Source organism: Biomphalaria glabrata, chromosome 9 (assembly GCF_947242115.1).
Source record: "Biomphalaria glabrata chromosome 9, xgBioGlab47.1, whole genome shotgun sequence".
NCBI lineage: Eukaryota > Metazoa > Mollusca > Gastropoda > Planorbidae > Biomphalaria > Biomphalaria glabrata.
The window spans coordinates 16,409,778-16,425,345 of NC_074719.1; the positions used below are offsets into that span (position 1 = coordinate 16,409,778).

The following is a 15,568-nucleotide window of genomic DNA, read 5'->3' on the forward strand; positions in this document are numbered from 1 at the left end:
GTGCTGATAGTCAACACCACGAGGAATATCTCTTGTGTTAATGTGCTGTCCAGCATATACGTATTAGTCCTAGTCTTTTCCAACGCTGTTTCCATGGTTACTTGTGTCCTTCTCAGCATCTTTTGCCCAAGGGGATTCACTTTTAAAGTTCTTTCCAGCAATGTTTTATCTTTTTTTTTGTTTCAAATTAATTTTCTCATTATTTTTTAAATTAATAGATTTCGTTTTTTTTTTGTTGCTTTGTTTAACACGATGTCGCTTTCATTTGAAATATTCCCAGTACCAAAATTAGTTTTTTAAAGTTATATCTGTATCATACATAACTAAAGAGCGTTCTCATCAATTGTTAATTAGAGAGTGCGGAGTATAATGAGCTTCGTACTTTAACTATTCACACACTGGTGAGAAATTCTGTGAGAGTAAAAGGGCTGCATAGGCTAACATGCTTGGCCGATTTTGTGAGTGACACTAGCTCTCAATGTTGGGAGTCAGCGATGTGGGAGCGGGGGGGGGGATATCAGACATTGTGTCTGCCGATAATGAACGTGGTCCATGGCCGTGACACTAACTACCATGACAAATTGGTTCCAAAATCGGTCCCTTGTGTGTACAGGCTGATGCATAAGAGTTTCTATCACTATCGCTTTCAATGGATTTATTTATTTTGATAACATTTCTTAGTACTTGTGCTTTCACTTGTCATGTAACACATGTGAAGTCTCTCGGCAACACTTCCTTCAGTAACCTTCACTAGAGACAGCACGTGATCACGGAATTAAAACATACAGTCAAACCTCTTTATATCTTATACTGCTTTATTGAATTATTAATTTATTGGGAGTTTTTTTCAGATGTCCTCGTTGATCTCTCTGTGCAAGAATGAACTTTTAATTTGAAAATATCAAATTAGGTTATTTGGAACAGTCGCATATTTGGAATATTCTCTCTAAGCCATGCTTTGTTTATATCGCAATATTTCATCTGGATGCTCTGGTTAAGTGTACCATTTCTTTTCCCCAAGTAAACCCTTAGGCTACTATAGAACACGTGCAAGGAAATATTACGCGTCTTTTGACACAGGCTGAAGTATGTGGACATGATCAAAATCATGTAGACCATTCAGTGACATCGAGCGGAGACATTGAGCGGTGACCTCTGCCACGTTTGACCCGTGATCGTTAGCTCAACTCTAAAGAGACATCCTAGTTTAGTTTGTCCTGGAAACATTAGCTAATGGAAAGGTAATCTACACATGCATCTGTGGCCTTTATAAGTCTATTACATTTGAGTCTGTAGTATCTGTGTGTCACTGTTATTTGGTGGAGAGACCACTCAGTATAATAGTTTTCTTTCATGTTTGCATTTAGTAGAAATAGTTCTACAAACGTTCTGTGTACTGCAGTATTAAGATTATTGTTTACTTGTGTAGACGTCCATTTGCCAACCGAACAGTTTGGCTAGACTTATCAGCGCTGGTGAGCAGTGGGTTTGTCTGCCACGGCTTCACGGAGATTAAAGCGTCAGAAATAGAAAATCAAACCAGATTTAATGTTGTCATCATTTTCAGCAATGCTTGATGAGATTTGTTTTCTAAGTTCCTCAGATAGACGATCGCAGCCAAGTGTGATTCATTTTTTTTTTATTTTTTTTGTAAATATTTCATTCTGTCGGACTTAAGTTAGAGCATTTTGTTAGAATTTTTTGTTAGACTTTGGATTTTCCACAATCATTTAGAACAGTGTTAAACTAGTACAATAAAATATAATTTATAAATGAAATAAACAACTTTTAGGGGGTAAATTAACAAAACATGACACTAGTGCTCCTCGTAAAGCAAAGTCTGTATTCACTGTAGTCCAAATTGTATATTGAACTTCCCCCACTCCCCCATTAGGTGTGCACTTGACATAGACAAAGTCTGTTTTAGGTACATTCGTTTTAGATTTTCATTTCGACTACTTCTTAGAGACCTGTTCAGTTTAAGTATGCCCATATTCATTGTTGTTTTTTCTGTATCACACGTAGACTAGGGCGATTTCTTTTGGCTCTTCTCCTGTCAGAGATACTTATGATGAGTGTCCATTTTGTTTTTATTCCGTGCTGTCTCCTGGGAAGGGAGGGAGTGTTATCGAGGCGCTGAAAAAAAAAGGGGGGGGGGGGATGAGGTCCTTTCCGGCAGAGATCAGCCTTTTTTTTTAACTCTGAGATGATGCTACATTAAGGTCTGAGAGAAATATATCGATTTTATGTCATTAATATACCTCTGTGTAGATGAATTCATTAAGTTTGTATTATGTCAACTAAACTAGGTCTGGCTTCCATAGACAAAGTATACACAATGACACATGCCAGTATTATTTCGCGGTTCACGTGTCGTAGACAATTGTAAGTAAGTGAGATGTTGGAGGACTCTGTTGGCTTGTGAGTGGTTAGCGTATCAATAAACAGCTTCTCGCCACGATACTTAGAGCACATAGCTATTTCTGAGAGACTTTTTTTGTTTTCAGCCTCTTGTGTTTGGGATTTTTTATTGTATAATTTGTAATTTCCTTTATTCATGAAAAATGTTTTATATTTGATCCTATCCTATATCAGACTTGAGATATCCTATTTAGAATTCGTTGTTTTTGAGATATCCGCTTGTCTTGACTACAGACCTCCTCCGAAAGATATTTTTTAAAAATATTTTCTTAGCCTTTTTTTTTTCAACTAGAGCGTTGGATTTTAATTTCAGCTTTCCTTGCGTTTCAATGCTCGAACTGTCTCAGTCTTTCAGAGCCCCAATACTTTTCATTTCCCTATTTTACGAGTGTTTGCGTTGGTCTTTGAGCTCTTTGAAGAGTAGATTGATGAAAAGACTAGTAATACTAGAAGTTTTGTACACATTATTTTTCCCACACCCAATCTCGGATTAAGCTGAAATTTTGCACAATTATTATGATTTTTTTTTTTTTTAACCTGACAACACGAGAATCAATAGAAAAAAAAAGTAACTAATTAGTTAATTAACTATTTGTAATTTATTATTTTCTTTGTATCTTGAACAAGGGAAAGAAATCATACTTCACGTATGTGGTGGTTTGAGCTGAATTAGTCCCCTTGAGGACTCATGAATCCTTAGTAAACATTTTTTTATGCATTTAAAAACAAAACGATCATGTAAACATTCCCCAAGATACCGCTTCTTCCCTCCCCCTTTCCCGACTACTCCAGACAAGTGATAGAATCATAGCGCAATGAGAAAACTAAAATTTAATAAAAACAATTGATAAAAATATTTCTAATCGCACAGATTTATTTTGTCTAAGTAATTTCCAAGTATAATTACATGATTGATCCAGTGTAATTGATACAATTACACTTAATATAAGCATTTTTAAAAAAGTATTTTTTAAATGTTTTTTTTTTTTGTTTACGGATACAATCTGATTGTTTTTGTTCTCTTTTATTACATTTTATTTGTTTGAATTCACGCAGGAAGAAAATCGTGCAGGGAACTCAAACACACAGACTTGTGACATTAAAGCCGACTTATAATAAATGTATATATCCAAGTTGACTTTGTGCAGACAATTAATGTTTCTCCCCACTTAGAAGTAAATTAGTTCCTTGTTTATGTTGGCCCGCACATCTGTGCTTGGTGTTGTTATTGTAACTCTGTCAGACTGGGATTTTTATAAGAATTTTTTTTTTTAGGATTTGGTTTCCCCCGTTTCTGATACATTTGATCTTTTTTTTGAGGGGGGGAGGGGGGGGGGGCGGGCAGAGTAATAGGAGAGCTATTTCTTATATTGAGTGAGGGGGCATCAATTATTTTGAAACAATCATGTAATTAATTCTTAATACATTCTAGATCAGTGGTTCTAAACTTTTTTTGTCTTGTAGACCCCCTTGCCCTGTTTCCCGGTTTCTTTATTTGTACATTCCGCGTTTAATATTAGTTACCAGTAGGTGCCTTTTAAATAGGTTATTAACATTAATAATACCATTTTTTTGTATTTCGAATAAAAGGATTACCTAAGGCACAAATCATTTGTATTTGTCTTTGTGATAATTCCATTAATAGAAAGTCGAAATTAAATTAAAGTCACGACCTACTTAATTGAGATCCACTACCGTAGACCCCCATTTTAATGTCATAATTATTTTTTTTCACTTTCGTAGATCCCCTGGAAGTCGTCGTAGACACGTGAGGGTCTATATAGACCACTTTGAGAATCTCTTGATCTAGATTAACAATAATAGATGAGTAAGATTGGAAATATTTTTATTAATTTATTTTCTTCAAGGCAAGTTTCAATAGCATGCTCATTGCGCTATGGCCCAATCACTTGGGGGGGGGGGGGGGGGTGAAAGTTTCTGTACTGCCCTTTCCAAAGCAATAAAAAAAAAAGTTGCTCTGGTCTGAATTGAAACTGGAGGTCTCGTGCCTCCACGATGGGAGACTGACGTGCTAGCCACGACGACTTTTCAAGTTGTTTTTTTTTTTAAAGTCCAAAGTTAAATTGTTTTAGCTAACGACCTAATTGTCAACACAAGGCTTATCTCCTCTTGGCTTAGTACATTGCTATATAAAACCAATTAATTATGGCGAATTGATGAACTAATTGGTTCATGTTTCTATTGATAACGCAGTAAGAGAGACAAAGAAGAGACACCTGTATAGTGAATGGAATTTAAACAAGAATAACGTAAGAATCTTAAAAGAGGAAATTTGGTAGAGATTTGTAAATAAATAGACACAATAAACTCTGTCATCGGCGCCATATTGATGGATCACTGTTGTCAGTTAAATAATACGCATTACTCTGAGCTCCGCTCGAAAGAACTTAGACATTTGATTATACAGTAATGAAAAGTGCCCACAAATTATTGTATGATTTATTCGCTTATCAATACTTCCGTATTTTCCCACCGGTGACTCCAAGAAAGGTTGCTATTTATGGATTTGGGATGTGTAATTCAAAGCAATGTGTGTGAGTGGATATGAAGTCCACTGTGTGTGAGTGGATATGAAGTCCACTGTGTGTGAGTGGATATGAAGTCCACTGTGTGTGAGTGGATATGAAGTCCACTGTGTGTGAGTGGATATGAAGTCCACTGTGTGTGAGTGGATATGAAGTCCACTGTGTGTGAGTGGATATGAAGTCCACTGTGTGTGAGTGGATATGAAGTCCACTGTGTGTGAGTGGGCTGTACTGACCTACCAACGTCAAGCTACACGAAGAACTCAGTACATTGCTTATCTCTGGTCCGGACCCACTGTAACCTAGTTACTCGTACAGTGGCTCACGTTTATCCTGACTTCTGCTCTTCCATCTGCTGCCTCTCCCCCCCCCCCCCTTTTTTTTTTCTCTTTCCACTTGGGTCGAATAAAGCCGATATTGCGGAGGGGATCGCGTGCTGCTTGACCACTTTAGACATTGTCCCGCCGATAGTCGTAATGCGATTAGATAACGGGACTCGCCTTCCGATGTGGCGGATCGATTTGGCAAGGGCGATAATTGTCTCACCCAAGGGCGGGCAGATTTTGAGTTATCGTTCTTCACTGTCGAAAAAAAAAACGACTGTCTCTTTCTTTCAAATTCACACTTGGGCTGTGAGGAGGTGTAGAGTGTATCAATTCCTACTTTTCATCTGATCTTACAAACTTTGTAACCATATGTCTGTCAATGTTTTGTTCTCTATTATTATTTACTTCTCAGCAAAGCTCCGGCTCTAGTAAGGATGGTATCACCCACACACACACACAGAAAAGTTATTATAACAGGTGTCGGTTAGTATTGATTGTTAACTTATCAGTTGAACTAACCGATTTATCTCTTGCTACTAAAGGCTTCCATCAAAGATACATTATGTGTTACATCCTTTAATATTTATTGTCTGGCACCAAAGTTGTTTTAATCACATCAGCAGCAATGGCTCTGCCTCTGCCCGTAGTGCTAACTCGGATTGATTATTTACAGCTAACTTTGGACTAATAGTTTCTTGCTTCAGCGACGTAGCTTAACGATGTATTACAATGTTACTCCGTATTTCCTTGAGTGGTCATCTCAGCCATAGTGAATCTCCGCGGGGATAGCACATTGGTGTAAAGCTATGTCCTCTAGGTAAATGTAAGATCTGCTCCTCGGGGATAGATAGCACATTGGTGTAAAGCTATGTCCTGTAGGTGAATGTAAGATCTGCTCCGCGGGGATAGCACATTGGTGTAAAGCTATGTCCTCTATGTGAATGTAATATCTGCTCCGCGGGGATAGCACATTGGTGTAAAGCTGTGTCCTCTAGGTGAATGTAAGGTCTGCTCCGCGGGGATAGCACATTAGTGTAAAGCTATGTCCTTTAACAGCGGGAGAACTGACCCTCGTGGGGCGTCTCCGAGAGCTAATTCCTGCTATAACTTTGCGCAACCCCTTCCTCCACATGTAGACGCACACAAGAATCTAGATCTAGTTCCAGTGCTATGGCTATTAGACCAGCCTCGTGGGGAATGTAGCGGGATCGATGCCATTCTATCGTTCCGTGATACAGATCAATAGCAATCAGCGTGAACGTACTTTTGTGATTATATTTCCGGGATGCTTCAAGAGTATGTTACTCATCTTGACATCATCCCAACATTTCCCTGTTAAAAGTATGTTTACATTAACCGTCAATCACACCAACGGGGACGGACCCTGTAAGGCAAGCTTAACATTTCAGTTCCTGAATTTTTTAAAATGGATTTTGATGGATTGATTGTTTTTTTATCTATTACGATGTTCAACTTTTAAAAAGTAACATCTCATCAACACAAAACGCTTGATTTTGTTTTATTACGAGATTTAACATTTGTACTAATTCCATGTACTGTTTCACGGATATGGATATTATGGAATGTTTTCTTCACATATGAAGATATATTGGTTTGTTTATAGCCCTCACTGTAATGTTCTCTTCTCTTCCTTCTGTATCACTGGATACTTCTTTCTTCTTATATTTATTACAGCTTTTTTTTTTTTTGAGATTTTTTTTTATTTTTTGCAATATTGGTCAATACCCTCGTCCCATTCCTCATCTTTATTTTTTCTTCTCTCAATACTTGACTAATATATTTTCAAAGAAAATACTGACTAGTTAATGGCTTAGTCTCGGTTCCATGTAATAATGTCCACATCCTCCACTGAAGAAGGTTTTCCATGTACTCCCCCCCCCTCCTCCTCTTGTATCTTACGTCCTTTTCTTCAGAAAACCTGGACGTCTCCGTGTGCCGTTGTCTTTAGTTTAAGCGATGTCTCCTTCAGTTGTCTACTTATCTTAAAGCTTCTCTAGTTACATTCTGTTGGAGTGAGATGCAACATTCCTTTTGTTGGCTACTTTTGGCATTTCGTAATCGCGCCAATTAGTTGTTTCCTTTTTTTGTAAAAAACAAACTTAACAACGCGGATCTCTTGTTTACTTTAGTTTCACTTGTACTGTGGATCTCTTGATTACTTTTGGTCTGACTTGTACTTTCAATTCTGGGAGTTGTTGAACCACTTTGATCATAAGATAAACAGGCTTACTCTGTTCTAAGTGAATCTCTGGCTAGACGGGACATGCTTCTGAGCCTAAGGTGAGTTGTATTCAAAATGGAGTAGCCTGTCAATCTGATCTTGTAGCAGCCGATGTCTTGCTAGGGTACAGTCAGGGGTTAGGTTAAGAACACCAAAGTCAACGAAGTCAGTTTACGTTATTTTGTGTTTGTTGAACGAATTCGTTGAATTCAGTGTCTTAGAGACATTGTTGGATGACTTTGTTAGGACAAACCTTAACGTTATGTGAGAGCATAATATAGAGAGCCAGTATACTCAACATCTTCAGCTTGAGACTTTTGACAACAAAACTTGAGATTGTTTTCTTCATTCACGTACACAACTTGAGATTGTTTTCTTCATTCACGTACACAACTTGAGATTGTTTTCTTCATTCACGTACACAACTTGAGATTGTTTTCTTCATTCACGTAAGAATATCGCCGAATTATAAAGTTGGAAATGGTGGCGACATCACAACGTTTTTGCCACACTGCCGTTGTCATCCTTCTTTAGACATGACTAAAACGTGTCATCCCTAACACTGGCCATTGTCAGAAAGTGTCTAGGTTATGTCAAGTTGCTAGTTAGTTGGAAGTGTGACTGGAGACAAAAGTACACTGTTGGAGCGTTCCGTGCAGCAAGCAAGTCAAAGAATGACATGTTGGCAGCCTGCAGTCTTGGTTCAACAGGCAGCATCGGGTGTCTTCAGTCGCTCACATTGAGAGTTGATTTCAAATCAAGACACCGACCTAGATTGCTCGGCTTATGTGAACCAATGAGAAAGAAGAATAGCTGGAAGAAAGGGGGGAAGGCCGTAAAGAGAGTGGGAGGAGGGAATTAATTTGTTTGTGTGTGTGTTTTTCTCCTTTTCTAGAAATGCATGCTAGGTACTGCTTGTAAATCTTTCTCGCTGACTTTTCATCCTCTTTGTTTCAGCCTCCTCTTTCTCACTATCTTTAACCTCCTCTTTCTCTTAATTATCCGTTTTCTTGTTCTCTGTATTTGTCTTAATTTGTTTGAATATCCTTTCTGTCACCGCCTCTTCTTTCTTTCTGTTTCCGTCTCCTCCATATCCTCTTTCTCCGTCTCTTCCACCTCTTTCTTTCTGTCTCTTCCATTTCCTCTCTGTCTCTTCCACCTCCTATTTGTCTCTATCTCTTCCACCTCCTCTTTGTCTGTATCTGTCTCTTCCATCTCCTCTTTGTCTCTGTCTCTTCTACCTCCTCTTTGTCTGTATCTCTTCTACCTCCATTTTGCCTGTCTCTGTCTATTCCACCTCCTCTTTCTTTCTGTGTTGTTTTGGCAAAAAGAGTATGTTAGTCAAGATTATTGAACAACTCACTACCGCCAACTTCTGTAAGATTGGTTCCTCTAATCTGAGATGTAGTGCCTCTGTGTGTGTGTGTGTGTGTGTGTTTATTGTTTTAACCTATATTTTAACTTTGTCGAAGGTAACTTCCTAGTATAGGTAGGTAGTAGGACATTCTACTGTGTTTGTCTTGTAGGACTAATTGTGATGGAATTTTACTCCGAGCACGTGCTTTCTCCTTTTGTCGAGTATTTGTACAGTTGTGGAACAGCTCAACTACTTCTGACCGACTGCCTCGAGAACATGTAACATTGGAGTCGAAGTAGAATCGTTTACAAATCCACACAATCGTCTCATGGACATACATGTTCAGATCAGTAGATCTAAAACAGTGAGTTGAACAAACATAACTTTTGAACATCACCCAGGACCTTACCATTGTTTATTCCCTATTGAATGTTCACGATATGTAGGCCTATATTTGTTTTTTTTTTTTTTTTTTGTATTAGCTTCATTAAAAGATATTTTTTGAAAACTAGAGTTTGCACCATGTTTACACCTAAGTGACAGTTGGCTATTAAACTTGAATTGTATATGGATGTGGAAGTTCCCCTATCTGATAACGTTTATGTTGTTCTAGTGGCATTCTATCAGCCGCACCATTTACAGGTTAGCAAAAGCAAATGAAAAACAAACTACATAAAAATACAATCTGTACAAGCGACATTGTCCATAGTACAGTGCAATGGCATCAACACATTCTGATAGGAGGCTGACTTCATCTCGCTACCTCCTTCTGTTCAATCGTTGTGCTAAGATCTCCTCTCTTGCAGCAGTGCTCCGACGTTGTCGTTTCTTCCTTCGAGAGGGTCAGAGGTCCAACCAAGGGCTAGTCGGTGACATCTGATACAGGTTATCTCTCAACTCGTCCTTGCACTATCATATCACACGTGAGATCAATACTGCATTCTTTGTCCTGTTATCCAGTACTTATCTTTCGATTACTGTGACCTAATGCTAATGGTGTACAGTCTCTAGTAGGTCAATTGACATGATTTTTGTGTTTGTTTGCTCATTGGATAAAAGAAATGGAAGTTTTCCTTTTTATTTCAAAACTTGTTTATTTCTACTCACTCTGTTCAATTGTTATTAAGAGCAAAATGATCTCTCTACAACAGTGTTGCCCAAAATACGGCCCTCCGGCCACAACCGGCTTGCGAAGTGGCTCTATCCGCGCTCCTAAACGTCGGCACAAAGTGGAAAAAATCCCCTCTACAATAAAAAAAAAATTGAAAAAAAAAAAACTTTCCCTACGTTAAGGTAAAGGGATCGGTACCGATAAAAAGCCAACATATTTGTCTTATAAAGAAAGATTGTCTCTTTTTAAAGAGCATAACATTAAGCAGCTTTATGAGACAAACACACAAATAACTAAGGCGGCATTCATGGTTTCAGGTGATATTATTAGATTACATCTAGAGTGGAGGATTGATGAGAATATTTACGAAAATACAAAATAAAAATGGTTTACCTTTTTTGTGGCCCGCGACACGATAGTTGAAATTTAAAATGGCCCACCGGCCGAATAATGTTGCTCTATAAGATGTCTAAAGGAGGAATTGTCTTTAAAAAAAAAATGGATTTCTAAATCTTTCTGGTTAGATTTGGCATGTAGTTCTTCTCTTTTGTCTGCAGCAATACTTTTTAATTGTTTCAATTCAGAATAGAGATGTTGTATATATCCGCTTAACAAACATGTGGAGAATCCAACTTTGATCTGCAACTACTACAAACCCTAACTTCTTTCTAACTAAAACCTTTAGTGAAGGTCAAGGTTGACTTCTTGTCTGCTTCACATTCTCCGCTTCCTGTGTATTGTTTACGTTGAGTTGTTGTTGTTTGGTCGTGTAAACAATTAAGTTGCCGTCATTCTGTTTGGTACTTGATCCATAACACTAGACTCAACAAACTACAGTTTCAATTTAGTATTCAAGTAGTTACCGTCAAAGTTGATAGTGTCCATACGGTCATATATAGAAGTAGTTTTAACCTTGATGGTTCTCTTTGTATTCTTTCTCTCTGTCTTTGTCTCTTCTGTCACTGCCTTCTCTCTCTTTCTGTCTCTGTCTCTTCCACATCCTCTTTCTCTCTGTCTTTGTCTCTTTAACTTCTGTCACTGCCTCCTCTCTCTTTCTGTCTCTGTCTCTTCCACATCCTCTTTCTCTCTGTCTTTGTCTCTTTAACTTCTGTCACTGCCTCCTCTCTCTTTTGTCTCCGTCTCTTCCACATCCTCTTTCTCTCTGTCTTTGTCTCTTTAACTTCTGTCACTGCCTCCTCTCTCTTTTGTCTCCGTCTCTTCCACATCCTCTTTCTCTCTTAGTTGTCCGGTTTCTTTCCACGCAGTTACTTATGAACACTTCTGTTTAAAAAGTTATTTAAATTCGCGAGTTTTTCACAATTCTTAACTATCATTTGACTTTCACGAAGCCTTCAGAAGATATTTCCTTGTCCGAGCGAATCGCTTGGTTTTCATAGCGAACCATTTCCTTTAGATTCGTCATTCTAAGAGATTCTAAGAGGTCCAGTTGGTGAGCAATGTTGTGATGTCATTTCAAAGAACGTTGGGAATGGTTGAATAGCGGAACACGAGCTACTAAAAATAAAATGCTATTTATAGACGTCTTGGACTTATTCATAGTATTTCTTGAAATTTGATTATATGGTTTCAACTTTGTAGTTTAACGCCATCAATTCCCCTCCTCCTCACAAGTTTTTTTTTTCGTCCCTCTTTCCTTTGAAACTTTCTGGGAAAGGGGGGGGGGAGTCATTCGGCAGTGGTATAATATATTTGTAAACATCCCCCAGAGTTGACTCGCCCTGTAACGTGAGTAACACGGTGTCAGGTTGTTAGGGGGTTGTGCTGGTAATTTAGTTGCTGGTTAGGACTTCTCTTTGGCTAATATGTTCTGCTCTGTGTCGAGAGAATAGGCTGCTGCTTGTAATAGTAGGATAGCAGTAAGTTAATTATAGGCGTAGCAGTTTTGGTTTCCGTAGAGACCAACGGTTCTCACGATAGACCAGTCGTCGTGTGTTCTAGGCCTTCTTGCCTTCATATAAACCAGCGGTTCTCGCGATAGACCAGTCGTCGTGTGTTCTATGCCTTCTTGCCTTCATATAAACACTGAATAACATTTATTGTTTTACTCGCATCATTAAAATCTCGGTTTAAACCAATACTTCTTATTTTAAGTTGGCATAGACCTATATATTTATATATATTATGATCTGTCTTTGCATAGACTAGAATCTATTTGTATGACTAGATTAACAGTTCTATCCATATAAAAGACATCCACTATTAATATATTAGACATCCTTCGCAAAGTGGTCTAGCTAGAACACTTGTTTCAATTGTTTTCGTGGTAAGCATTTCAGTTCTGATTCTTTCGGTACTATTAGTTTTCTCTCTGAGACTATCGCGGGAATCTACTGCCAGTTATTTCTTTATGTGGACGCTACTTCACCTCATAGCTTTATTTCCTCAGTAGGATTTCCATTGCCAGTTAAGGAATCCTGGCCTTTCTGTCTGAACTTCTGGGAGCCGCTGAAATAGATGATATTCATTTCTCGGAGATAATTGTCATCCGCTTGGCGGAACTAGTAGGGGAAACCCCAGACTGGGACATGTTGTTGTATCATTTTAAGCCTACGCAGGAGTAAATTATTGACCTATTCAGAGAGTAATGCCTCGGCGCAATGTTTCCATGTGTATTTATAGAAAAACTCAGATGTGCTGTTTTGAAGTATTTGTGTTATTTTTACCATGAACCATAGTTGCCTAATTGGATAGAATTAATTGTGTTCTTACTTTGCTGTCTTTTTTTTTTTTAAATAACTAGTTAGGCCCCAATTGATGATATTGAGATTGTATCAATGTGTGGACGTTCATGTCTTACTGCTGTTGACTTCTGGATAAACCAGCAGCTCACAAACCCCTGTATATCACGTGCTTGTTCGTCTGTTGGAGAAAGCACGAAAGACCCGTTGTCACGCTGACCTAACGGGGTCGCATGGTGAGCACACAGTCTGGTTTAAAAAAAAAAGTAATACACGACTCAGCCCTTGTGAAAGAGTTGACCCCATTTTTTCTCGGGTGCACTGGATTATATATAAATCTTGAGGAGACTGGCTTCAATGTCTCAGAAGATGGTCAAACATTGGTAGGATTCTATGCTCATCAAAGTCAGCCTAGACTGAGCCCAGCTGACAGACATGGAGGTATCGGAAACCACAGGTGTCACGCTTATCTTGGAAGACCATCCTGCAGGTAAACATAACCTTTTTTTACATCTATTGCATGGAAAGGTTTTACTTTCACTTTAAGACGAAGCAAGCAAAGACAGCTATAAATGTGCTTTGGAAAGCTTCTTGGATGCATACTCTGTTACGCAAATTTTCTGATTGCTATCTTTATTTTATTCTATATGTGCTTTATCTTTTCTTTTTTTCACTTTTTAAAAACCGATGTTTTAATTTTAAAAATAGTTAATACATTTTTGGTGTTATTCTATTTGCATTATTTTATTTTTGGGATGGGGTGTTCCAATACAATAAAGCTTTTACAAAGCAAATATTATTTAACTCTGTCAGTCTGTGTGGATTCTTTTGCACGTGTTTTTCTCCCACACCCCATTCTCTGAGCAAGTGGAAGTTTGCACAAGGATTTCATTGTCGAGGACAACACTTGAATCAGCTAAAAAAATATTTATCAATTAGTGGTTATTAATTTTGTTTTATATAAAAAAAAATTAAAAAGGAAGATAAACGTTGCAAAATTGAGATATACGGCAGTAATGGAGCTGTGCCTCCCTTCACTCAATGTACGCTTTGTTGTTTTTGCTTTTCTAGTAACACCTTCACCAATCAACTCTACCACTCACCCATCCATACTTTGTTTTTGTATGTGATCAATATTATTAATTGCGTGTGTGTTTTCGTCAAAGACCATCTCACAGATGGACATCACAAGTAGATCTGGCATGATCACATGTAGGTGTGGCATGATGGACATCACATGTAGGTCTGACATGATGGACATCACATGTAGGTCTCCCATGATGGACATCACTTGTAGGTCTGGCTTGATGGATAAACACATGTACTTGGTTCTAATGAATTTCTTTGGTTGAACGTTTGGTGGCCGCTCTTTGCTCTAGGATCGCTCAGCTTGGGTGCCCCATTCAATCCTTCGTTTCACGGGCTCAGAAATGTCTTTGACTGGATCGTCATCGGATGATGTCATTTGTCTTTTCATGTCTTTCTCTTTCAATCAGAGTTGTCTTCACATAGATTGTTAGGACTCAAAGTGGACATACTGTTATGATGTGCCTTTACAAATAGTTCATTCCATGTAACTGTACAATGATCTCAATAGACACAGAAGATCTGAATCATTTGGGCATGTTTTCTTTATAATAACGGTTATAATATATAATTACAATAGAATGTTTGTTTAGAAATATAACTAATCTCAACTCTTTTTTTCTGACAATTAACAATTCAAATATACAATTGAAAAAAAAATCACCATCATAATTACCATTATTATTGACAAGTGTTAAGTGTTAACATGTTCGATTGTCTTTGATAACGTCTATATGGTTGAACACATGCGCCTACATTGGCACGGTCTTGTGAGTAGTGCTGACAACTCGTTCACTGTAACTGTACACTTATTGTTTACTTTAGAAATCTTATCCACAACGGAATGACATCTACACACTACATTTCTTGATGCAAGATTCACAGCATGTGTATTTTTTTTAAACTTATTTATTTCTTAATTTTATTTTGTTTCTGTTGTAACCTTTTTTTTCTACAGTACGTCAATAAAATGTTTATATCAAAGCAATATTAACACTGACAAGATAGATCACTTTGAAATGAAAGAACTGCGCATAATTTTCTCAGTTAGCTCCCGTAGAAAAGCAAGCGGATACTACCTAATGTTGGCAGCACGTCATTCACCCATCACTATCTTCTTATATAATACAGACGTTACTTCCAAAAAGAAGATGATTACGTCCTGCATATTAACCAATGACCTAAATTCTGCCAAGTCACTGGTTTTCCTGGCTAGCTCAGGCAACCCATTCCATGCTGTAATAGCACTACCTGCTCAGACCTATTCAATTTACTTATAGAATCTGGCGTAACACTTATACAAAGCGTTACAGAATGTTATGATTTACTTTTTAAATAGGATATATTATAAATAGATTACATCACAAGCTATAATTTACAAATGTGCATGTTTGTTTGTTAGCCAATAATAGGGCTGGTCTTTTTTGTTTTCATTCCAGTCATTGAGATCTTTTCATGGATTTCTATTTGCCCTATAAAATAATCTTAAAAATAAAATAGCTGACCTATTGCAAGAATATTCTTGAATATTTTATATTTATTAATGTTATTTGTGTGTGCATGCATTTCTTTGATATCTACATGACAACAGCTTTGGAAATGTTATTACTTCCTCCCCCCCCCCCCCCCACAATATGCATTGTGTTTTGTGAAGGTCACACGCTTAGAAGTGACACACACACACACACAAACGACGTTAGTTCATAATGGCTGCTTTTTAAAAAAAAGAGAGAGAGAGAGAGAACAAAGTAACGGATGAAAATTGATCAACATATTTCTC

General features: G+C 37.7%; 1 protein-coding gene across 6 annotated transcripts in view; it reads left to right on the forward strand.

Moving 5' to 3' along the window:
* The window catches only part of LOC106070871 (rap guanine nucleotide exchange factor 1-like), a 96,000-nt gene that overhangs the window by 14,635 nt on the left and 65,797 nt on the right, over positions 1 to 15,568 (forward strand). Inside the window, exons 1-2 of one of the 6 annotated variants that reach the window (XM_056042179.1) lie at positions 6,743 to 6,905; positions 12,765 to 13,192. The exons of 1 other annotated variant lie outside the window; for it this stretch is intronic. In XM_056042179.1, coding sequence (XP_055898154.1) covers positions 13,138 to 13,192 — 55 coding nt within the window. In that variant the 5' untranslated portion in view covers positions 6,743 to 6,905; positions 12,765 to 13,137. Of the gene's footprint in view, positions 1 to 6,742; positions 6,906 to 7,242; positions 7,595 to 11,722; positions 13,193 to 15,568 lie in introns of those variants that run through there. 4 more of the 6 variants (XM_056042180.1, XM_056042178.1, XM_056042177.1 and 1 more) reach the window with 4 other exon arrangements.